Source organism: Talpa europaea (assembly GCF_964194135.1).
Source record: "Talpa europaea genome assembly, chromosome: 7".
Taxonomy (NCBI): domain Eukaryota; kingdom Metazoa; phylum Chordata; class Mammalia; order Eulipotyphla; family Talpidae; genus Talpa; species Talpa europaea.
Genome location: NC_140074.1, coordinates 118,357,620 through 118,382,087, shown reverse-complemented (window position 1 = coordinate 118,382,087; position 24,468 = coordinate 118,357,620). Strand labels below are relative to the sequence as shown.

The window sequence follows — 24,468 nt, the reverse complement described above, 5'->3', positions numbered from 1 at the left end:
GAGCAGCGAGCAAGACAGGAGAGGTCTGCTGTGCCATGTGGGTAGCTCCCTGGCCAGGGATTGAACTCATGCTGCAGTCGCTGGTGATAGCTTGATAGCGCTGGGATTCTAACCACTGTGCCACCAGGGAGGCCCTAGAAATTCTTCTTTATACTTTTTTTCCCCACATGGGTATTCTTGAGTCAAATTGAAACTTGCACAAACATTTAATCTAGAGCCTTCCAGGAACACCCAGCTTCTTGGCCCAGCCTTCAAGGCCTTTTGTCCACTTTTTCTGTCTTTCAGTCTCACCCCTCCCCCCTGCTTACCTGAAGCTTTCAGAACAGACTGTTCTGCTTCACACCTCTGTGCCTTTGCCCAGGCTATTTCCTCTGCCTGGAACACTCTGGCCCCACCACCTTCTGGTCCGCATGATGGCTTCTGTCAGTAAGGAACCCACCTCTCCTGTCTTCACTGTTTCCAATTCCCCAGGTCAGCTCAGAGAGACCCTCCATAGGGCTGCATTTTCTGGATCAGGAGTCACAGGAAGGACTTGAGCAAGGCAGGGATCAGGAGCTCTCTGTGTTCAGAGCCACGAAGGTACTTAGTAAGGAGCTCTTGTTTTCCAGGTCTCAAATGGAGACCCTCAAGGGCCTGGCCTAGTGGCCCCTGCCTGAGGGACATCTGGTGCTGCTTTCTGTGCAGCCTGCAGGGGGTGGTGTGGGCTGGCCCCAGTAACCCCTATTGCATCAGAGAGTACAGATTCAGTCAGTTAGAAAACCTCCCTAGCAAGAGTGACCCAGCTGACCTGGAGGGAAGAGTTAAGGGCTCCATCCTCCCAATTTCAACACCTTGGCATCTCCACCCTCATGCTTCCCCCAGGTGGTAGGGCAGGGTCACCCTCTCTTCTAACACCTGATCCAGTTGCTTCCAGACTTCAACCTCCCTATTTTCCACCAGCTCTCAGCAACAGTCTCCACTCCAGTCTGCCCCAGGGACCCTCTCCAGCAAAAGATCCTTCATTCAGAGTTTGGGACTCTGAGTGCTCACCTCTCAAAAATTTAACCCCTGGGGCCTCCCCGGTGGCGCAGCGGTTGAGCGCTGGGTTGCGAAGCTGCCCGCAGTCTCTGCAGCGCCAGTTCGATCCCCAGCCGCTCACCTTTCACTGGAGGAGGGTCCCGCATGGGCGCAGACCTCTCCTGCCGCCCGCTGCTCCCCCCAGCAGTGTACTTCGGTCCTTCTGCCTGCTCTGCTCCCCGCTCTGGCTCTGGTGAACGCGCTTCTGACTGTACCCAGTGCTTGTATAAATAAATAAATAAATCTAAAAAAAAAAAAAACTTAAAAAAAATTAACCCCTGATAACTACCCTCTGGGCTCCGCCCCCTGGCTCACTCCAAGGTGATGGCTTTGCTGTTACCTTGGCAACAGATGTTTTGTGAGGGGGTGGGGAAATGAAAAGAAAGAAAGCCATGGCTTCAGGACAGTTTGAGAGGCCTGAGAGATAAGGGTAGGCAAAATGGCACAGGGCCTGGGGAGAGGCAACCAGGGGCTGTGGCCACAATGCACAGGTTTGTTGTCAGCCTTGTAGGGTAAATGAATTGGTCAGGCTTTCATGCTGCTGGCCTGGGTGGCTATCACCTGAGGCCTTGAGTGCAGAAGGCGCTTGGGAGCATGGGCCTGAAGCACGCATGCCTGATGGTAGACACCTGGAGTATGGCGTAGGCATGTGTAAGTGGGCACACCTGAGCCAGGAGGCTGAGGCTACAAGGGCGGCATCACTCAGACAGGAGAATGGCTACAGCGAAGCAGCTACGAGAGGATGAGCTGTGTGACTGTGGAAAGGCAAGACCATGAGGAAACGCCCAAGAGAGCCCAGAGAAAGAGTAAAGATTCGCTGGGGGCTGGAGGCCTGCCAGCCGCTTGGCCTATCGGGCCTCCCTGCCTTGCCAGCCTGCGGGCTTGCCCCACAACAGTTGGCACAGAAAGACCATTAAATCCTGAAAAAGCCATTGAGGCCTCTCCTTTGTCCGCCTGCCCAAATCGATAAACTGCCCTGTGCTTGCTGCCCCGTACAGCCCTGTATCCCCAACCTCAAGGAGAAAAGAGCGGAATGGAAGAGAATGTCTTCTGGAAAAACATTTTCTTCATGAAGAAGGGACAACCCCAAACTCAAATCCCCTTCACTTAAGAACAGGTCTCCTGGAAAGCTCGGCCGGGTGGGGTGAGGATTGTAAACACTGGAGCCCACGTTGTTCTCAAGGGAGCCTGGGGCACAGAGAAGGAACAGCGCACCTAGGGTGTGTGAGGGACAGTGCCACAGGCAGTGGGAGGGCGGCTGTATGCCAGTGTCCCGGGCTCAGGGGCTGGCGGCAGCAGGAGGTGGAGGGGCCTCCTCTAGCCCTTGGGGACCTGGCTGTCCCAGATGCCACAGTCGGAAACTGTGTTGGGCACTTGCGTAAGAGCCGTCCATATTTCCATAAAATCTTAATTACTGATGCCTGCCATGCGCCTTAGCTCATTAGAGCGGAATCTGCCTCTGGGGCCCCAGGTGGGCTGGTTAGGAAAAGTAAAGGTGACTGGACGAGGCCAGGCCTCTCACTGCTTCTCTGGCCCTGCCAGTCTGGCCCTTTTCCTGTCCCCAGCTGAGAGATGAGAACCCAGACCTGGCCTCAACCATGATGGATCCGCCCCCTGCCCAGGAACCCTGATCCTACAGCTGGAGGGAAAGACAAGCCACTCCTGTGTTCAGCTTGGGCAGTCCTTGGCGACCCCTAGAGACAGAGGGCACAATGGAGGGATTTAAACTGAAGGGGGTAATGGGAGAAAATAAGTCATTCCTTATGGAAGGAAGGAGAAGTCCCTCAATTCAGACTCTCAAACCCTCAGACTAGAGGGACCCTGGGGCTCCTTCAGGCCTGTGGTTCTTCATCTGAAAGATCTTTGATTCTTTGAGGAGCAAATGAAAGCCCTGGGCTCTCCCCTAGAAAATCCTCCAAAAACTTACACTTTTAAGGGGTTCATGAACTCCCTGAAGCTTACTGGCAAGCCCCAAGTTAAGGGTCCATTATCATCATCACCTGTTGTGCCCCTACACTGTCCAGGTGTCATACATACCCAACTCATCTAGTCCTTATTGTCCCCATTTTAATCTAACTCCCCATTTCAACCTAGCCTGGTCAAATTATGCCAATCTAAAAAGAAGAAAACAGTCCCTCCAGAGATGGACAGTTCTCTGCCCAAGGTCACAGACAGGATGCAAAGGGCAGGCCAAGGTGAAGACCAGGTTCTGTCACTGTGCTGGGCATTGTCACATGCAGATTTGAAGTCATTTGGGCTATCCCTCTGCCCCTTGACTCTCGCAGGCCCAGCGCCCATCAGCACCCACTCAGTTCTAGTAAGAGGCATCCCTTAGGTCCTGCGTGGCTGCTGCTTGGGAGCCCGTGGGTGGGCGTGATGGTCGCTAACCCTGCTGGAGCACTGCGGCCCTGGCTCTGCCCACCCCTCACTTCTGCCCAGCTGAATCTGAGATGGAGCAACATTCTCCTCTCCAGGAGAAGCTAGCCAGGCTGCTCCTACCCTGCCCCTGAGCCACTGCAGTGGGAGTTGTCCACGCTGAGAGAAATGACTCAGACTTAGTTTGTGAAAGATGCTGGGAGCACAAAGACTGCGGGCCAGAGAGGACATCCAGAGGTCATGGGATCCAGCCCCCACCTCCTCACAGCTGTCTCCAGCTCAGGCTTTTGATGTCAAGGCTATGTGGGCCCAGGGTCCATCAACTTCCCTGACTCACCTCGGGCACTGGCACCACTGATTCCCCTGGGAATTCTTCCCTGAGTTGTCAGAATCTCCTCCTGGCCCCCACGGACTAGCAGGCTCCAACAGCAGAGAGAAGTGAGGGAGGGAAGCTGTTTCTTCTTTCTGCCTCAGGGGAAACACTGGGAAGGGATAAATCTCCCTGAAGAAAGGAGGGAAAGAAGAAAATGAACTTTCCCTGCCTGTTTTCCCTGGACTAAGTGACAAATCACATGGCCTGGTTCATTCTCCTCGCCGTGAGGTGAAGCTCCATTTTGCTGAGGAAGAATTCAAGACTCCAGAAGGTTTAGTTGCCTGCCCAAGGTCACAGTTAGTTAGGGGTGAACCCAGAGCCTCTGCTCTTTGGGGGAAAACAGGGGTGCCCCCCAAGGAGTCTCCAAACACAAAAGTCCCTTGTGCTCCAAGCATCCCTAAGTCTGAGTTGCCCTGGGGGGTGGGGCGGAGTGGGCACACTGACTGGGCAGAAGGGAGGAAGGTTGCCCTCTGAATGGATTGGGAACAGGCTGGCAATGAATGGGACTTTGGAGAAATGGGTTTGAGGGTTGATGCCAGGTTCTATTGAAGCTCCTTTCGGGAAAGTTAACAGTCAGTTCATGGCTGCAGTGGTTTGATCTGGAGGGGGAGATGACCAAGTCCCCACAACCACAAACGCTCACGTCTGCCCTTGTCCTACTTCTGCCACTGGCAAATACATCTCTATTCCTGGACACAGTAACCTGAGCAGTGCTCCAAGGCTGAGCTCATCCTTGGAGGCAGAGATTGCATGAATGGCTCTGCGCACGGGCAGGCAGGAAAGGGGGGGCACAATGCTCAGCCCCTGCACTCCAAGGATGGCATAAAGGCAGGAGGGCCATCTTGAGTGCCACCCCCTCCCCAGCTCATCAACACAACAACTTCTGAGGGAAGTTTAGACCCAGAAGTCTCTCCACTCATACCCAGGAAAGCATTCTTTCAACCCCAGACCTACCGCTCCTTCCTTGGGTAGACCAAGAAGTGGTTACACCTTTTGTCAGGGCCTGAAGAAGCAGGAACAAAGAGGACTGGAGGTGAGAGAGGGGGACTTGGGGAAGAGCAGGGGCGCAGTGTGCACCTTCACACCAGCTGCACAAGAGGCACCTTGGAAGGTCCCCTTTCCCTCTCCCCATCCTGTGACCTAGCTCCATTTGTGGTAGGGTCTTTAGGAGGGGGTGGTGTCAGGGAGAGGGGACCTCAGATGTGGGGACTGAGGGTCCTTTTCTGCTGAAGTCCAGACACCAGAATATAATTGCACTTTCCATCCACAAAGGAGGAATTGTCAGGCTTGGCCTTTGACATATGGTGATAAGTCAACCCTTCTCTGCTTGAGGAAACCCTATCCCATAGTCCAAGGATGTGTGGAGAGAGTCTCTCCAGGGCAAAGAGACATGCATTTAATGGGGCACAAGTGTCCCCCTTCTTTCGGCCCGAACCTTGGGCATCTTCAATCTTCAAGCCCTAACTTCGATTTCACGCTCAACTATTCCTCTGTAGATCAAGCTATTTCTGTTCCCTTAACCCCACTGAGACTCTAAAACGACATCCCGAACCTCCCTCTACCTGTCATGCCCCACCCGGAATGGAGGGGGTTTTTGGAGTAAAACTGCCCCACTTCGCTACGCTCCAAGCCCCGCCCCATCTCGGCGAGCCCCCCCAGGCTCCGCCCAGCCCGCCTCTCGGCCCTCGCAGCAACCAATAGCTGAGAAGCTCATTTGCATAGCGGCGCGGGGGAGCCGCGGCGCGGAGGGGGCGGGACCAGGCGACCTCCTAAATCAAAGTTGGGCGGCGGGGACTGGGCGGAGGGGCCGCCGGGTGCCGGGCTGGGGCCGGCGGGGGGGAGGGGGAGGAGATGGGGGGCGGGCGCAGAGGACGGCGGAGCCGGCCGCCGGACACCGCGGGCTCCGCGGCTCCCTCCCGCGGCTCATCCTCGCGCCCCACCTCCCTCCTCCCCTCGCGGCGAGCAGCATCCTCTGCAGACCCTCGGCTCCCGCGCGCCGCGCCGTCCCGCGCCCGCGGCTGGGTGCGCTGCCCGCCCCGCGCCCGCCAAGCCCGGAACTTTTTTCCATCCGCGTCCAGGAGGGGGGGGTTGCTTTGCCTGGGGGGGTTCCCCTGGGACTCCTTGGGGGGCAGTCTCTGGAGAAGGGCTCAGGGTCCCGGAGACACGCGCGTCACCCGCAGCCTGCGCCCCGCGCGCCCGCCGTCGGGTCTCGGCACCCTCTCGCCCCCTCGCCCCCAACCATGACCGAAATGAGCGAGAAGGAGAACGAACCGGATGACGCGGCCACCCCCAGCCCCCCGGAGGCCGTCTCTGCCCTCCCGGAGACCAAGGTAACTCGGGGGGCGGAGCGGCGAGGCCTGGACCGCCGCCCGACGCGCCCCTGACCCTGGAGCCCCCTCTTGGCGCGGCGGCCACCGTGGGCGCGGGCGCCCCGGGGTCGCGGCAGCGGCATCCGCGTGATCCCCGAGGTCCCGAGCGGCGGCCCGGGGGGCAGCGAGTTGGTCACGAGGGGCCGCCAGGCGCCCCCATCGCACCGGCACGACACGCCCTAGCGCGCGTGACGGGCGGACGCGCCGCCGCGACCCTCGGGGAGGCTGGCGCCCGGCTTTGTTGGCGGGAGCGGCGCGGCGCGGGCGGAGGCGCGTGGGGCGGTGCGGGGCGGGGTGGGCCGGGGTGCGCGCCCGGGGTGCGTGCCAGGCGCGCCCTCCCGCCCCGCCGGGTCTGCGCGCCCGCGTCTCTCCGAACGTGTCTCTGCACCTGTTTGTCTCTGCGCCGCTGTCTCGCGGGGTGCGTCCCTCCCGGGCTCTCGGCGGCTCTAAGTGTTTATCTCTGACTCTCCGGCTGTCGCTCCGGCCCGCCGCAGTCCTGCGTTCCCCGCCTCGCAACCGGGCAGGCTCCGGGACGCGAGGCCGCGGCGGGGTGCGCAGCTCTGGAGTTGGCGCCGGGGGCTGCGGCAGCGCGGTCCGGCGCGGGCAGCGGACTGTGGTTGCGGCTCCGGAGCCGGCAGACCCGGAGCCCCAGCCCCCACCCGGGAGCGGGACGCGCGCGAGGTGAGGGCGGGGAGGGTCCGGGTAAAAGCAAGGAGAAGCCATCGTCATTAATGAATGTCATAATTAACCCTAATTATGTATGATTGTTACTCCTGCGGGAGTCACAATGAATAAATTATTCCCCTGTGAAGGCAGGCGGGGCCCAGACTCACGGCGCTGAATGGGGAGAGGGGAGGCCGCGGCTCACAGTCAACCCACCCACCCCCCTCTAATTTGTCTGCTCCCTCCCCAAGTTGTAGGTGCTCAGGACTGACCGGCAAGAAGTTTTTCGTGAGGCCAAGGGGCCTGGGGCTGGGGCAAGGAGGGGCCCTGTTAAGGGTGTGCCCTGCCCCCTCCCCTGAAGCCAGGCCAAGATCTTTTCTTGCTCCCTTCTACCCTGGTATCTTGTTTCCACCCTGCTCCTGTTATCCCCGTGGGGGTGGGGGGTGGGCAGAGAGAACTAGAGCGGGTGGGGTCTCTGGTGTCCTCTGGTATCGCTAGCTCATCTCTAGGTCTTTTCAGTGCACTTCTTCATCCTCACTCCATCTTGACCCACCCCCCCAGGTTATAAGATTAATTCAAGGTCAAGGTCATCTGGGAGCAACCAGGGGCAGATGAGGAGGACCAGGGTGGGGGTTTACTGAGGCACCCCTGGTGGCTTCCCATCTCTACCCCAGAGGGACGCAATGGGTCACACTTGACCTTCTGCTGCCCCCTTCTGAGATGAGACTCTGGCCTCTCAGGCTACAGAGTTAACTCCCCCCTCAGAGAGCCAAGACTCTACTGGGAAAGGAATGAAGGGCTTGGTTGGGAGGATATCACAGAGAGTCTGTGGGACAGCTTCTTTCAAGCAGAGGGTCCCGTCCTGAGTTCCAATGCCTCTGACCTCAGTTGCCTTCTAGTCACCCTGGACTGTATACACAACCCCCGGCTTGCTTCCCAAGGACTGGGGGGGCCTCCCAGGACCTACCCTGCTTCCTGTACCCAGGTCTGGCTGCTGGCCCCCCTCCTTAAGAGCGCTCCAAAAGCAGGCAGGAGTGCCAGCAGGCGCTCGCTCTGGGCAGTGCTGCCTCAGCAAAGTAGCAGGCTGCCAGCTCAGCTGTGTGGGGAGGGGGAGGTCAGGATCTTGCTTGTCTTTATCTCCCTCCTCCCAGCCCAAGGACCCTCCAATGCCATCCCCTTGGGTCTGAGCCCAGGAGATCCCAGGAGCAGGGGGATGGGGGTATATACCTTACCAGGGTGCTCTGTGCCAAGCCAGTTAGAACCCTGTCCCCTTGCCCCCCTCCCCACACCCCAGCCTTGTCAAGTAAAGGACTGTCAGTAGTAACCACACAGGCTGGACTGTGGGTCTGGGAGGGGCAGTACAGGGGAGGGCAGAGATGCACAGAGAGAGAATTCAGGGCCCTTCCATCGCCCACCTCATCCTGTCCCAAAGAAGTCTGTCTCCAGACCCAAGTGTAGGGGTGAGGCTAGGGAGAGGAGAGTGCTTACTCCATACCCATCATCAGGCAAAGGAGGTTGGTACCCATCACATAGCGAAGCCAATATTCCCTCAGCATTTGGGGCCCCTAAACATTTCTTGGCAACCCAAGTCCAGCCTCCTGCTCACCACCCTAAGGCCGGGTCTCAACCCGTGCACCCAAGCTACTCAGCAACCCTTTTCACACCGACATTGCTGTTTCGGTCCCCATCCTATCCCGCCACACCTAGTCTTCTTTTGCTCCCTTTGGTGCCATCCTTGGGAAGACCCTGCCACGCCAGCTCTGCCACGGCCACAGATGACCAAGAGCAACCTGCTGCCCTGGGCATGTGTCACATCCGCCACCACAGCTGGCTTGTGCCCTTTCAGGAAGTAGCAGGCAGTGAGGGGAAATGGAGGAAAGAAGGGACATCCAGGATGTGGGCAGGTGGGAGGGCCCGTGGGCCAGGCCCTGCCTCTGGGAGGGGACTCAGAAGAAGCAGCTGGTGGTCCAGGCCTGAAGCCAGAGGAGCTCCCCGCTACATTAGGAGGGACTAGGACCCAGGTGGGCCAGCTTGCCAGGGCACGTGGCAACTTCTCCCCATGCCAGGGAATGGGTCCAGGACACCAGGGGCACCCAAAAGATAGCAGGGCGGAGGGGAGCTGAGGAAAGGTCCTTTCTGGGGACGAGGAGCCTTAGGGATGGGAATACCTGGCCAGGCTGAACCTAGATGAGGTTTGGGTAGCCAAGCCAAATGTCTCCAGAGTGGGCAGGCATGGAGTCATTTAGCAAGTGCTCCCAGCCGTAGTCCTTTACATCTGCGAGTCACCCCAGAGGGCATATTATTCCTTCCTACTTTTCCACCCTCCTGGGATCTGGGGTTCACAGTGAGCAGAATCGGGGCTGCCCTGGTGCTGGGGAACATTCTGTTCCAGAGGCCTTTAGTCTCTGGCGCTGAGGCCAGGGGGGACCTGGAAAGGGCACAGTCTGGAGAGCAGGGAGGTTTGAAATCTCGCCCTGTGAGAATTATGGAAATAATAGCCTGGGGGGTAGAAGGTGAAATGATGGATGTCTTCAAATATTTGAAGGACTGATGTATGTAAGGAAGGAGTTGCCTTTTCTGGAGCTAAGGGAGGGACAAGGGCTGACAGGCAGAAATCACAGGGAGGCTGGTTTCAGCTCTATATCGAGAAGCACTTTCCAGCCAGCTAGTGCAGCTGCCCAAAGATGGAGTGACTGTCCCAGGGAGGGTGTGCTTCGGTCACAGGAGGTGACCCTCAGAGTCAGGTTGCCATGCCTAGGGGATGTGACCAGGGCATGGGGGGACTTCTCTAGGTGTCCAGTCTTTCACATCCCTTCTAACCCTCATTTGCGTGACTGACCTGGTGGGCAGGCCCAGGACACAGCTGAGGGCCAAGGCAGGCCCAGGGCAGCAAGTTGCTCTTGGTTATTTGGGCTCAATAGTTAGAGCCACTGATTCAGGTCCTGGCTCTGCTACTTACCAGCTGGACTCATGATCAGTAAGTGACTTAACCCCCATGAGACTCAGTTTCTCATCTGAAAAGTGGGACAGTAATGGTCGCCACCTCAGGATAATGAGATGCTGATCATGCTAGCTCATAGCAGCTCAGTTCTAGTACTCTGGCATGGACCACCCCTTGCTGTAGCTCTGAGTTTATGTTTTTGCTTTTTGGACTCAGCCTTGTATTGCTCAGAGAGTCTGCCTCCTTTCTCTCTGCTGTGGGGAAACTGAGGCTGAAAAAGAGAGGAAGTGACTTGGCTTCAGGCAGTAGGATTCGCCTTGTCCCATCCCCAGCACATCCTGCCAAAGACTGCATGCACTCTCTGCCCTCAGTTGCTGGGTCCACCAGAGTTCCCAGAACCACCTTCAGCCCATAGAACACATTTGTGTTCCAAGTAATCATCCCCACCTCTGCCCCAACTCCCAGGCATCTGGGACCCTACTTCTCATATGTACACCAAGAAGCCCACAGTGCTGTCCAGGAAGCTGCATTTGGAAGGAACTAGGCAACTCAGGCTGCCAGACACCCGAGGGCCCTGGCCTCCCTGCTGGCACACCAGGGACTGCCCTGTGCCCAAACATTTCCCTTTCTGCTCCCTCCTTTTGGCTTTCTGCTGGACTCCCTGGTGCTGGGGGGAGCGGGCACCACTTCCATCCCTTTGGCACTGAGTGCCAGGCTGGCAGCCACAGAATACAAGCCACCAGGTGTGCCAGCTGAGAACCCAGGCCAAGTCTCTCTGCCTGAAGCCAGTCCACTGATCCTCTTTTTTCTTTTTAAAGATTTATTTATTTATGCATACAAGAGCTGGGGTGCCGGCCAGAGATGTGGGGCAGGGGTGGGGGGTTAGAGGATTCACCAGAGACAGAATAGGGAGCAGAACAGGCAGACCCACTGAAACACATTGCTGAGGGGAGCAGCGGGCGAGACAGGAGAGGTCTGCCGCGCCATATAGGTTAGCTCCCTGGCCGGGGACTGAACTCATGCTGCAGTGGCTGCAGACAGCCTCATCATTGCGTCTTAACCCCTTGTGCCACCAGGGAGGCCCCTGATCCTCTTTTTTCTATCACTGGTGGAAAGAAGTGGTCAGAAAGAAGGGGGCTCTCAGTGGGAGAGGAGAGGGCCAAGGTAGAGGGTTTCCCAGAACTCACTCTGGAGAGACTCCATGAGGGTGTGACCCTGTAGAATTCCTGAGCTCCAGAACACGGGCTCCACTTTGGATTCTGGCCACTTGCTTATCATCTACCCAGCAAACCTTGACTGAGAAGCTACGATGTGTGGAGACCCCATAGGGCGGGGAGGTTTGAAGCCACCATGCCTGCCCTCAAGGGGCTCACAGTCTCCTGTGGGTGTGAGCCATGATAACATGGACCTGGCTGGAGCTAAAAAGGTGGCAGTCTAGGTGCCGCGGGCACAAGCAGAGGGAGTGGTTCTGTTATAGAGCAACCCCGATATTAAACGGGTTCCTGGCTGTGGGTCCTCACCCGCGCGCTTTAAAGGGACTTATGAATACTCTACTACAGACACACACAAAAGGTTAATAAAAGGTTTATTTACAAGAGAAAAAGAAATAAGGAAAATGTACAACTCAGGGAGAAAATAGGGAAATTAAGTCTTTAATGCGTCCTACCTGATCCAACGACCTGGAAACCCAAAGTCACTCTCAGAGCTGGCCGAGAGCCAAAATGGGGGATCCCCAAAGCCCACGTGTCTGCCTTTTGTATCCACCTGGCTGCTTAACCCCACCCTCGGGTCCCAGCCACCTTCCCTTTGGTGGTGATGGGATTTGGAGTTCCCAGTGTCTTTGGCTTTGACCTGGGGTGGGGGTGGAGTCCACAAAGCCTGTATGGAATTTGCTTTGGGACATCCTTTTCCCCCTAACAATTCCATTAGATGAAATTCCAGCACAAGAGAGCTTCCAGCAGGAGGAGGGGTCACTGGAACCCCTGATGGACAGAGGGTGTTCACGGGATGAAGCAGAGAAGGGGACACACCATCAGAAGCTCTGAGGTATAAAACAGATAGCTCAGGAATCCTCACATCTGGCTGCTGGTGGAAGGCGTGGTGGGAAGGGCAGGTATGGCCGAGAGGTAGTCTCAGCCAGGGCAAGAGCTGTGGCTGTGTCCTTAGGAGCCATGAAGTGCTTTTAGCAGGGTCAGAGGATCAGAGGTCACCTCCCTAGCATCTGCATGGAGGGCAGATGGGAATGGACAGGTAGACATAGGGGGCTGTGGCTCTGAGCCATAGGGAGTGTGTTGGGGCCAGAAGGAGGGTTAAGACTGGGTAGGTGACAAGGTGATTGTAAGGGATGGGCCCAAGAGATGTTTTGGAGGGAGCCTTATCCCTGAGGATGAAGGTCCTGGATGACCACCCCCGACTCCCAGCTGTTCAAGAACATAGGTGGAAAACTGGAGGCCCTGCATGTTTTGCTTGGCCCCCCAAAATGGCCAAAGAATGATGAGACTATGTGTTTGAATGGATTGATTTCCAAGATTTTCTGTTAGTGAAAAAAACAAGGGGCAGGGCCTCCCCGGTGGCGCAGCGGTTGAGCGCTGGGTTGCAAAGCTGCCCACGGCCTCCCGTGCTGCTCCCCGGCCACCGGAGGGGAGGAGGGTCCCACATGGCGCGCAGACCTCTCCTGCCGCCCGCTGCTCCCCTTAGCAGTGTACTTCGGTCCTTCTGCCTGCTCTGCTCCCCGCTCTGGCTCTGGTGAATTCTCTCACCCTCCTGCGCTTCTGACTGTACCCAGTGCTTGTATAAACAAACAAACAAACAAACAAACAAATAAATAAAACATGCCTCTATATATTAAAAAAAAAAACAAGGGGCAGGAAAAATAGAATATTACCATTTCCTCAAATAAAAAAGAAATAAAATATTTAGAATTTGGGGCCTCCCTGGTGGCCTGGGGGTTAAGTCTCAGTGCTGTCACTGTAACAACCTGGGTTCGATCCCTGACCAGGGAGCTGACTGACATGTGATGCTGCAGACCTCTCCTATCTCTCCCGCTGCTCCCCTCAGCAGTGTATTTCGGTAGATCTGCCTGTTCTGCTCCCCACTCTGTCTCTGGTGAATCCTCTCCCCTCCCCCACACCTCTGGCCTGTACCCCAGCTCTTCTACACACACACAAAATAACTAAAATGCTTAAAATAAAGAGCCCACATTGTCTAAGTCCTAGATTCAAATGAACATATTATATTAGGCAGATTTTTTAATTGTATTTGTTTCTATTCAATTTCACATAAAATTCTAGATTTCCTTTGATAATTTGGAAAACCTGGCCATATGAATGAACCTCAGCTGGCTAGAGGAGACCAGCAGTAGTAGCTGCTCCTTGTTTGCCACAGTCCCCACCACTCCTAACTGATGTCTGTCCAACCAGAACTTCCCTCACAGAAGCTATCTGCCTGGCTCCTATAGGTGTCTGGGATTGTGACCTACTTTTTGGAACTTGGTATCCAATCTCTCAGTACTTCATTTCACCTCTGGCCCTCAGTCCCACACGCCTCTGACCTAGGAGACATGGCAGAGGGGATAGTCCTCTGGCGATGCCCCATCACAGCCCCTCTTCCTCTCACAGCTCCAGCGGTTCAAGCGTTCACTTTCCCTCAAGACGATCCTCCGAAGTAAGAGTGTGGAGAACTTCTTCCTTCGCTCGGGCTCTGAGCTCAAGTGCCCCACCGAGGTGCTGCTGACGCCCCCAACCCCGCTGCCCCCTCCCTCCCCACCACCAGCATCCACAGACAGCCGTCTGCCCACCCCGGCTCCCTCCCCCTGCCTGATCCCTCGCCCCTTGGCACCGCTCAAACCAGTGAGGCTGCACAGCTTCCAGGAACACATCTTCAAGCGGGCTAGCCCCTGTGAGCTGTGCCACCAGCTCATCGTGGGTAAGTGCTGGGCCCGGGGCAAGGGCGGGGTCCACGGCGTGTGTGGGAAGAGGGCCTATGCACCTGTTCAATGTTGGGCTCTTGCTATTTGGGACCTCTAATCCAGCTGTGCCCCTCACCCTGGGCAGACAAGTGAACACCCTTGGGGTGGGCGGAGGTAGTCAGCTTTGCTGTGTTTACTAACAAGTCAGCCTTTGGGGTCAGCTGTAGGAGGGATAGGCACTGGCTCCCCAAGGTTGGCGTGCGATGCCCAAACCCCTGCTCTCCCCCATATCTCTGCCTGCCTCCTTTGGTCCTTACCCATGGATGTATCCTCACATGACCAACCTCTCTTGCTGCACCAAATCCTCCCCAGGAAACTCCAAGCAGGGCTTGCGGTGCAAGACATGCAAAGTCAGCGTCCACCTCTGGTGCTCTGAGGAGATCTCCCATCAGCAATGCCCAGGCAAGACGGTGAGTGGGGACCACTCCAGTCCCTGGCTCAGTGCCCCAGGACTGGCAAGCGGGGAGTGGCCCTCAAGGCTGGGTCTCCCTGTGGGGTGGGCCTTGGGCTGGGGGCAGACTGAGCTCTCAGGCTGTGACCCGCCCACGCCCTCTCTGCCCCCTCCTGCCACAGTCCACCTCCTTCCGCCGCAACTTCAGCTCCCCGCTCCTGGTGCACGAGCCGCTGCCAGCCTGCGCCACAAGCAAAGAGTCTCCACCCGCCGGTGAGTGTCCCCCACGCCCATTGCCCTGACCCACTGTGATGTGACAGCAAACCCCACACTCCTTCGATGGGACCTGAGCTCCCTCCTGTGGGTGCTCCTGTCCTGATGTAGGGTTTGTTTTTCATCCATTCACAGACTATTTCCTGAGCACCCACAGCACAGGCACTGCTAGACACTGGGGAAGGTGCAGTCTGCAGTCGTAGTCTAGTAAGGGAGGTAGATGCGAAACGGATAATAGCACAAGTCACCAGTGAATCATCATTTGGGGAATGCCTCGAACAAGGAGCGGGACTGAAGAAAGTCTGCAGCAGGCGCTGCCCTCATCTGCAGAGTCAGCAAGGCTTCCTGATGCTGAAGGAAGAGGCATTAGACAGGGGAGGGCAAGGCAGGCAGGGGGTGGCCCAAGGCAGGGAGGGGGCAGGAAGGACGAGGCATGTGGGGCCAGAGGAGTGAGGGTGCAAGGGGAGCAGTGGGACATGGGTGCAAGGTCTTGGGATCCAGTGTAGAATTGTGCTTTAGATTGTCCAAGGATTTGCATCCTGAGGGAAATTTTTTTGTGTTTTTACAAGAGCATGCTGGCTGCTGTGCGGATTGGGGGGTCTGGTGTGGAAGCAGGGAGGCGAGTTGGGAGGCCGTGACAGTTGCTGGGAGAGTTTGGTAGCTTGGCCCCAGCTGGGAGCGTGGAGATGGCGAAAAGTTGGGCAGATTGTAGAAATGTTGCGAAGTGGGACTAGGTGATGGGTGTGGGCATGAGGAGAGGAGTCAGGCTTGCTCTGAACTTCTGCAGGGCAACAGGGATGGGCACACATCCTCACTGGGATGGGGAGACCTCGGAGGTCAGGCAAGGGAGACATGGGGAGTTCAGTGGGACAGCCAGAGCCTGCTATTCGGAACTGGCGACTGGGTGCCCGGCCTTGAGGGTGCATTGTCAGCAGGGGCCAGCGGGAAAGTGGACCCCGTCTACGAGACCCTACGCTATGGCACCTCCTTGGCCCTGATGAACCGCTCCAGCTTCAGCAGCACCTCCGAGTCCCCCACAAGAAGCCTGGTATGGTGGACACCAGTGGGGAGCCTCAGGAGTGGGGGGCACTGAAGGCAAGAGCCCAGAGGCTGAACCCTCCCCTCTCTGTCCCCAGAGTGAGCGGGACGAGCTGACTGAGGATGGGGAAGGCAGCATCCGCAGCTCAGAAGAGGGCCCGAATGACAGTGGTGAGTGGGGCTCAGGGGCAGGAATGGAGCACAGTGTGGGTGCTCCCTGCTGCCTCACACTCCAGCCCCCACCCCCAATCTCTCCAGTGTTCACAGCCCCAGCTGAGAGTGAAGGGTCAGGACCAGAGGACAAGAGCCCTGGACAGCAGGTGAGGTTACGCTGACACTGAGCGCCGGCAGGCTAGGGAATGGAATGTCACTTCTCACTGTCATTGGTCCATAGGTGGGTGAGAGCATGGTCAATGGGGACATCAGCGCCCCATCATTTATCCTCAGGCCACGGGGCTGGACAATGCCAGGGTGAATATGCCAGGGGTAGGGGTGTTATCTCTCCTACCACCTATTGCACCCACAGTGCTCCTCCGAGGGTGGGCATTTCCAGGATACAGCAGGCGGAAGAGCATGTCCCCCTCCATCCTTGGCCCAGTCCCCCTCGGGGTGGGTGGACAGAGCAAGTCCTGAAATGCTGCTCGCTGCTCGGTACCACTGATGTCCCGGTCTTGCTGCGGTGCCGTACACCCTCCTGGGCTTTGCTCCCGTCATCTCAACCGAGGGTTCCAGCCTCATCTACCCCCTATCACTGACCCTGGACTCACTGTGCCCCACCTCCTAGTCCCCCAGGTTGGCACCGTCCGGAAGGTGGGCCGTGGGTCAGTGAGTGGGGTGTTTTCCTGATCACTGACCCAGAGCTTTTCCACAGCCCCCCAGAGCCCTCCTGCGGAAGGACTTGGGGCCCATGTACTCCTACGTCGCACTTTACAAGTTTCTGCCCCAGGAGAACAACGACCTAGCTCTGCAGTAAGTCCCCTCTGTGGAGCCGCCCCATTGGGCAGCACCTGGCTCCAACCTCAGGGCCTCACCCACCACACCTGGGAATGTGAGTGGGAGGGGGCGCTTCAGGATTTTTCTGGCACACTTGAGGCTGCTGAGCCCAGAGAGGAGCCAGAGCTGCCCAGCGGCCAAGAGGTGAGGCTGGCAGTGAGCCCCTGTGCCTCCCGACCCCACCACGTTATGTCTCCTGTCCCCTTCCCGGGCTCTGTCCTGGGGAGTGGCCGCTGTGCCTGAGAGGGGCATGCAGGGGACATGGTGCCCGGAACTGTCTGGGAGGGGCGGGTTCCTCCTGCACACGTGCTCCACAGCTGTCTCCTCCCCAGGCCTGGAGACCGGATCATGCTCGTGGACGACTCTAATGAGGACTGGTGGAAGGTGATGTGGCAGGGTGGGGAGCGGAAGGGCCCTGGTAGGCACCTTAGCAGTCCTTACCTTCAATGGGCACTGCCCCCCTTTTCTCCAGGCCTCAAAGACCTCCTTTCTTCCTGCCACCACCCTAAGGAAGCCGGAAACCAGGGGTGGGGGCGTGGGGGGCGCTGGCTCTCAATTTGCTGCTCCCTGCTCTGTCCTAGTCTCGCTGCTTGCCTCGTGACCTCCCAGCCCAGGAGCCACCAGGCTGGGGCCTGACTACAGAAAGCTCAGGGTCTGGAGGATGATGGCCTCTGCTCTGAGTGGGAATTTGGTGTAGAGAAAGTGGTGGGGTCGGGAGGCACGGGTGCTCACTGCCAGCCTCACCTCCAGGGCAAGATTGGCGACCGGGTTGGCTTTTTCCCAGCCAATTTTGTGCAGCGGGTGAGACCAGGTGAAAATGTTTGGCGCTGCTGCCAACCCTTCTCTGGGAACAAGGAACAGGGCTACATGAGCCTCAAGGAGAACCAGGTGAGTGGCAGGCCTGGCAGTGCCCAGAGATGTTGGGTGTGGATGAGAGGTGAGGGCCCCCAGGAGGATGCCGGAGGGAAGGCAGGTTAGAAGCAGTGGGACTGCAGGCCCTCCTGTGGCCCTCCGCTGGGGAATTGGGGCTGGTGGCCAACACTGGCAGGGACTGCTTAGGAGAGGGGAAGAGCGCTGGGTGAGGAGTCCAGAGGCTTGGGTTTGAGTGCTGGCTCTGCCTCTGACTTGTGTGAGTGTAGGCAAGTCCTTCTGCCCTGTTCCCTGGCGTGAAATGGGAGTGGGGCCTGAGCGTCAGCTGGCTGATCCTGAAGGCCAGTCCTGAAATGCTGCTCGGTACCGCCGATGTCCTGGTCTTGCTGCCGTACACCCTCCTGGGCTTTGCTCCCGTCATCTCAACCGAGGGCTCCAGCCACATCTGATGCTGGTCCTGTCATCCCCGGGGTGGGCCCCCGGGACCCATCAGCGGGACAGACTCGGACTTGGGCCAGGGCTGCAGGCCGCGCCAGGCCTCAGCACCATGTCTCTCCCGCGCAGATCTGTGTAGGTGTGGGCAGGAGTAAGGATGCTGACGGTTTCATCCGCGTCAGCAGTGGCAAGAAGCGAGGCCTGGTGCCAGCTGATGCCCTGACTGAGATATGAGAGGAGCCAAGAGAACCCAGATGCCACTCCTGCCCATGCCCAGCCCTTGCTTCTGGCCCCGGGAGGGGAGCAGGCACCTGAACACACTTCTTCCCTCTGCTCTCTCCTGGGGGCCACTCACCATGGCTTGGGAGGCTTCTGTACTAAGGAAGGTCTTATTTCTTGAGTGGGGTGCCCTGAAGGGGTGGCTCGTCTGGGACTTGGGGGTGGGGGAGGAGAAAATGGGAAGGAATGGGGAAGCTCCAGGTAGGTCCACTCAGGGCCCAGGTACCCCAGTCCAGTTTCCATGCCGAGTCCAGCCCTGGGGGCGTTCCTGGGTAACGTCCCTGCTGCTGCTTCCAGAGAGCCGTCCCCACGCCAGCACTGCCTTTGCATGCCTGACACCCCCTCCCCCACAGAGCCTCTGCTCTGGTCTGTGTGCGAGCACCCCTGGCTGCCCTTTGGGAAGTGGGTGCATGGGAAGGTGCCTTCCTGGGTCCCACAGTCACCATTCCGGGTTGGGATGGGATGCAGGGCTGCGGGAGGATCCCAAATCTGCCTCCTGGCCCCACCATCACTGTCACTCCATCAATTCTCAGGAAAGCTCTGTGGGAATCTCTCCCATTACTTGAAACCTGGGCAGACAGAGGAGGGGAGGGCAGAGGTCAGGGAGGGTGTGGCACATCAGAGATTGTCCCCTCCAAGAGAACTATCGCCCCAGAGTAGCCTCCTCCTACGCCCGTCCCCTGGAAAAGGATGCCCAAGAGCAGCCTGACTTTGTTCCCATCTGAGAACAAAAAAATTAATCCATGCTTGGTCAAAACACTGCTCACTGTCAGGACTAAAACCCCCAGTGCCAGAGCCAATGAGCCAGGGGAGCCCGTGCGTCTCAGTTCCTGCCCAGGCCTCGCTTGCTGGGCACGCCCACCCCAGCAGCCCCACCGTCTGGGCTGACCTCGCAGTGTCCCTTCCTCACCCCCTTTCTCCGGGCTCTGCTTGGGGTAGGGCTGCTGTTGAAAGGACCCCTTTTCTGGCTGTATCAGCAGCCTTGTCCTGGACAGAGAGGACCCTGGGAGGAAGAGGGAGTGGGAGACAGAAAATGAAAGTGGAAATTCTGTTTGGTCACCAGGAAAGGAGAGGGGTAGGCACCCTGGAGTGGGGTGCAGTGGACAAAGAGGACTCCTCCCTTGCAGGTTGCTTTTCTCTGGTGCCATCCTCCCTCTTCCCCCAAGCTCAGAGCCTCCTCTTGTGCCCTTGATCGTGCCAGCCAATGCCACCCCCATCCTGGGCACAGTCAGCCTCTCATGCGGTGGGAGTGACACATCTCCTGCCCACCGGCCTGGCCCCACTTCTTCCCTGCGGAGGGAGAGGTCACACTGCCCTGTTTGCTGCCATGAGCCCCCCAGCAATGTCCCAGGGGCGGGCCCAATGCCCACTGTACATGAGGCTGCATGAAGGATCTGCTGGGGCCTGGCTGAGCCCCCAGACTCCTAAATAAATGTTTCTTGTCCCAACCTGTCTGTCCCTTGTGTCTGCTTGGAATAGGGGAAGGAAGTGGGAGGAGTTGCGGGGCTTGGAGCCACTGAGGTGGGACTAGGCTGAGGGGGAAGAGTTTGTTGATTTCTGAGAGGAGAGGTGTTGGGCTGGCCCTGACAAAGCAGAGCCCCAAGCCCCCTCACTCCCTCCCACCCAGCCGCGGGAGACGAGAGGGAGGGAGCTGGGAGGTGCTGAGAAGGGGCAGGGGAGCGCCAGAGCCTGGAAAGACCTGGAACGGCCTCTGGGGGGGGGGGGCGGAGGAGGTTTGGCCGGAGGCCCGAGAGGGCGGGGCTGTGGTCCCCCGAGGTGCCGGGCACACCTGAGACCTGAGCGCGGGGGCGGGCACACACCTCGGCGCGCCAGGCCGTCGCTGTCCATCCGGGGCTCTCCGAGACCAGCCTGCGCAGGGCCTGGGGGGTTCAGTGCCCACTCGAGAGCAGCCTTGCCCCGCAGCCCCCCCAAGCTCCAGGTAGAAACGCTGGGGCTGGGACGGCCGCGGACAGGGGGACCCTGGGGTGCCTCAGTCGCGCCCGCCCTCTGGGACCCGGCACTAAGGAGGCGGGCGGCGTGGCGTTGCCCCCCCCCCGCGGCGGAGCCTGCCGCCCACCTGCTCCGGCAGCGCTCCCCGCCTGCCCCCACTCTGCCCGGCCGCGTCATCACCACGACAAGCACGTCCCGCGCTATTTATAGGCAGAGGGGAGCAGGGAGGGAGGGAGAGGCGGGCTGCTGCGGGGGTGCCTGGGCGATGCTGGTGCTGCCAGAACGCCAAGGGGGTGGGTGCCCCTGCCGGGTCCCCACTACCAGACCTCCACCCCAAAAGCAAGGAAGGGCAGGTGGGACCACCCATGGGGCACCCTCCCTGAGCTTTTGGGGGGCCTCCTTACCCCAGGAAGGCCCTAGAGCTTCGAGGGGGTTGATAGGAGGAAAGGCATCCTCTTCCTAGATCCTTGCTGGGAGGAGAAAAAGGGTCACAAACCCAGTCCAGAGGCTCATAGGCAGGGAAACGCACATAAATAGGCAGCGCCTGTGTTCCTGGAACCATGCCAAAAGCTTAGTTTGATTTAATCCTCTCAGTGACCCAGTGAGGGAGGTGGTGATATCCCCTTTTCACAGAAACTGACCCAGAGATGTCAGGTGGCTTGGCCAGCATGACTGCCCAATCCAGCCTTGTCTCTTTTATACATGGGGCAGCAGAGGCTCAGAAAGGGCCAGTGACTTGCTCAAGGTCACACAGCAAATTAATGGTCAAGTCAGCCCCGGTGATCCTGACTCTGCAACTCTTTCCTCTCCCCTCCTGGAGCCCTCATTGCCTTGAACCAACAAGATGGAAACAGAGACAAAGATACCCCGAGAGGCTGGGCCTGGGGCTCTAGGGATCAAGGCCTCACACCCACACGCATCCTGGAGATAGGGAGCCTTGCAGCCAATCCTGCACACCCCACTTGTTTCTGCCACTAGCCAGCAGCTGGCCTGGACTCCCGCCTTCTCCCCAGCCCATTTGCCACGCTGCTGAGCACAGCAGCTTTTTTCGGGTGGCTGAACCACTGACAGTATGCTCACAGCCTGGGGGTTGGGAACAGCTGGTGCCCTCCCTATAGCCTCTGCCCTCCCCTCTGTGCCTCTCTGGGGGTGACTGGACCAGCACAGCAGCACCATTGGACTTGGGTAGAGGATGTCCAGGAGCCTGCTGGTAGTGCCAACCTACCATTTGGCTCATTCATTTCTGACCCTCCACGGGCCCTCCCAACCCTCACCTCAGTCTGCGCTTAGCCCAGCATGCCCCACTCCAGGGATGAAGGTTATCCAGGCTTATGGGAGATGAGAGCTAGTCACAGGAGGTCTTAAAAGGCAGAGAGATGGATACCAGGGGTAGATTTGGGGGAGGAACAGACAGAGTGAGGCCCTCTGAGTAGCCCTCATCATGCTAGCAACACTCCCTTGGCTCTTTGTGCCTTCTGCACCCTCATCCTACCCTCTCCCCCCAGGCTGGGGGCGCCTGCTGAGGAGCAAATGGAGGGCAGGAGCATGTTTAACCCTCTCTTAGGGTTAAGCCTTAGGGCTCTATGCTGTGGGGACCAACCTAGGTGGTCCCTCTCTTGGTCTGAGGGAGAGCACTGGGAGAGAAGCCAGGGACCCTGTACCCCTTTTCTGGCTCATGGCCCTGCAGCAGCAGCTGTGCTCAGGGCCTCGGCCGCACCCCACTCTGACTCATACTCTCCCACGTCTGGAGGAATCAACAGTGGGGCGGGTGCTGGGGCTCAAGCAATGCTGAGATCATGGGGCGTCATTGGCCACTCTGGGCTTCAGTTCCTCAGCCAGAAAATGAAGAGCTGAGGCAGAGTTTACCTGGGGTAAACGCAACATTATAGGGAGGGTACGCAACATTATAGGGAGGCTCCAGTTGTAGGCACATGAGAGAATGGACACATCTTTTAATCAGAATTTCACAAGACTCCAGGACAACGTGGAAGAGAGCAGCAGTTACTCCTGTGGATCTGCCTGCTCAGGGGGCCCCTCCTTTTCAGGGCACTGCCCTGAAAAGAAGTTGGAAATCCAGGGTAGAAAAGCTTACCTCCTCCAGGCCTGGGTGAGGTTCAGAAAGAAGTGACTAAACCCAAGCCTTCCCAAGGTAGGCTTCTACAATCCTATAACGCTCCTCTGCCCGCCGCCCCAACACAAACACACACACCCCACAAAGAAAGCAAGGCTGCTGCCTATACCTGCAGTCACCCGTGGGAGAACAGCACCATCTTCTGGTCCAGGGTGGAAACCAGTTTCTGTGCTGTAGGCACAAGAGCCCTGGGGAGGGAAGGGGCCATTGCTTGGGTTACCTTATTGTCCTTCCATCTAATGCCAGGAGGGGCTGCAGGTGGGTGGCCTCTCATGTCCTTCCTCCTCTGGTCCAGGTCTGGGAAGAAGGTAGCCCATGCTCCAATCTGGGGGCTTGACCAAGACTCTTCCTTCCCCTCCAGGTTCCAGCTTCCCCACCAGCTTCCAGGGTTAGATGCAGGGCTGTGGGATAAAATGCTCACAGCCCGCTAAGTGGACAGCAACTGCAGAAATTGGACTCTGACCCAGGCTCTGATGCACAAGGGTGTGGTGGAGGGTCGCTGGACGTTTCTGAGTCTGGCTTTGCTGCCTGATCTTGCCCCAAGAACACCTTAAGCCTGCCTTTCCCACACAAGTGCAGATGGGAACATGTGCTCAGTACATCTCTTGAATGCCCCTGACTAGTCCCTGCATTGTTCACCCCAAAACCAGAGTTCTTCCGGATAAGGGTGGAAGGCAGGGAGGGAACCAGGGGCGGGGCATGCTAGTGGTAGTTGAGCAGAACTCTCCCCAGAATTGCCAGTCCGGTACTTGACTGTCCCCTTCCACCCGGACAGGACATTCAAGCCACCCCACACACTCCATGTTTAACAGTACTTGGCTCACAGAGCATACCTGGCCAAGATTTTGTGTATTGTCCTTTATTCCAATTTCTGTGCCCCATGTGCTGGGCATAAACCAAAACACGTTTTTCAAAAATAAGGCAGTCAAGTTTAGAACCTGGGCTTTCACACCTCAATAGGCCCTTTAAGACAATTTGGGTAGTAGTGAGTTCAAGTAGTATGGTAACTCCCTTACAGGGGGTATTGAGCTCTGGAGTCCTAGGGCAGATTTCAATCTTGGGTTATAGCACACTTGTGAAGTGCAAGCACTCTATTTTCTGCTGCTTTTTATTTATTTATTTATTTAATTTTTTTTTTTAATAGAGGCATGTTTTATTTATTTGTTTGTTTATACAAGCACTGGGTACAGTCAGAAGCGCGGGAGGGTGAGAGAATTCACCAGAGCCAGAGCAGGGAGCAGAGCAGGCAGAAGGACCGAAGTACACTGCTGAGGGGAGCAGCGGGCGGCAGGAGAGGTCTGCGTGCCATGTGGGACCCTCCTCTGGTGGCCGGGGAGCAGCAGGGGATCAGCCGGGGATCAGCCGGGGATCGGATCGAAGCAGTGCCGCAGAGGCCGCGGGCAGCTTCGCAACCCAGCACTCAACCGCTGCGCCACTGGGGCGGCCCTCTGCAGCTATTTAAACAACGTAACTCAACTGCTATCACCAGGACTGGTTCCCAAGCAACATTTGATACCTCTGCTGTAAAGGGCATTTTTAAAGAAAAGATTTATTAACTCATACAAGAGCTGGGATATAGGCCAGAGGCAAGGGGCGGTGAGAGGATTCACCAGAGACAGAGTGGGAAGCAAAACCGATTGACTGAAATACACTGCTGAGGGGAGCAGCAGGGAGAAAGGATAGGTCTGCTGTGCCACGTGGCTCAGCTCACTGGCTAGGGATCACACTGGTGCTGCAGTGGCTATTGATAGCTTCATATTGCTGACGCTTAACCCCAAGCACCACCAGAGAGGCCCTAAAGGGCATTTTTCTTCCTTTTTTTTAATAGCTCGTTCCAACCTTTTAAAAGATTTATGCATACAAGAGCTGGGGTACAGGCCAGAGGTGTGCGTCTGAGGGGGGGAATGAGAGGATTCACCAGAGACAGTGGGGAACAGAACAGGCGGATTAACTGAAATGCACCACTGATGTGAGCAGCGGGCGAGTCAGAAGAGGTCTGCTGCGCCATGTGGGTTGCTCCCTGACCAGGGTGCTTCATAGGTTGCGTCCCAACCCCCTGCGCCACCAGGGAGGCCCCCAAAAGGGTATTTTTCAAGCACAGAATTTTAATTTTAGATGGTTGGGCAGCTACTCCCTTCCCTTCCAAGTTGGTCCAGCACCCCAACGGAAATAAGGTAAAACAAAGCAAAACAAAACTGTCCACCATGTGTGGAATGGGGCATCAAACTGAGCAAGAGGCCAAGAACCAAGAAATAGGCAGCCTGAAAAGGCCCAGATCCTTGCCCTCAGTGTGGCCTGTTCTGGCCCTGTGAACAGCTTAGATCCAGCAGCAGTCAGAAACTTTGGGAAGCAGAGAGTCAGGC

General features: G+C 57.6%; 1 protein-coding gene across 1 annotated transcript; it reads left to right on the top strand.

The window, feature by feature from the left end:
• Nucleotides 1–6,045: 6,045 nt before the first annotated feature.
• STAC2 (SH3 and cysteine rich domain 2) lies at nucleotides 6,046–17,979 on the top strand (the record flags this gene model as incomplete). Its single annotated transcript, XM_084237976.1, has 10 exons — nucleotides 6,046–6,135; nucleotides 13,396–13,702; nucleotides 14,058–14,155; nucleotides 14,319–14,409; nucleotides 15,345–15,457; nucleotides 15,546–15,767; nucleotides 16,319–16,416; nucleotides 16,773–16,824; nucleotides 17,191–17,328; nucleotides 17,875–17,979. 10 exons carry the CDS (start codon nucleotides 6,046–6,048, stop codon nucleotides 17,977–17,979), a joined length of 1,314 nt encoding a protein of 437 aa, XP_084094102.1.
• Nucleotides 17,980–24,468: the final 6,489 nt, after the last annotated feature.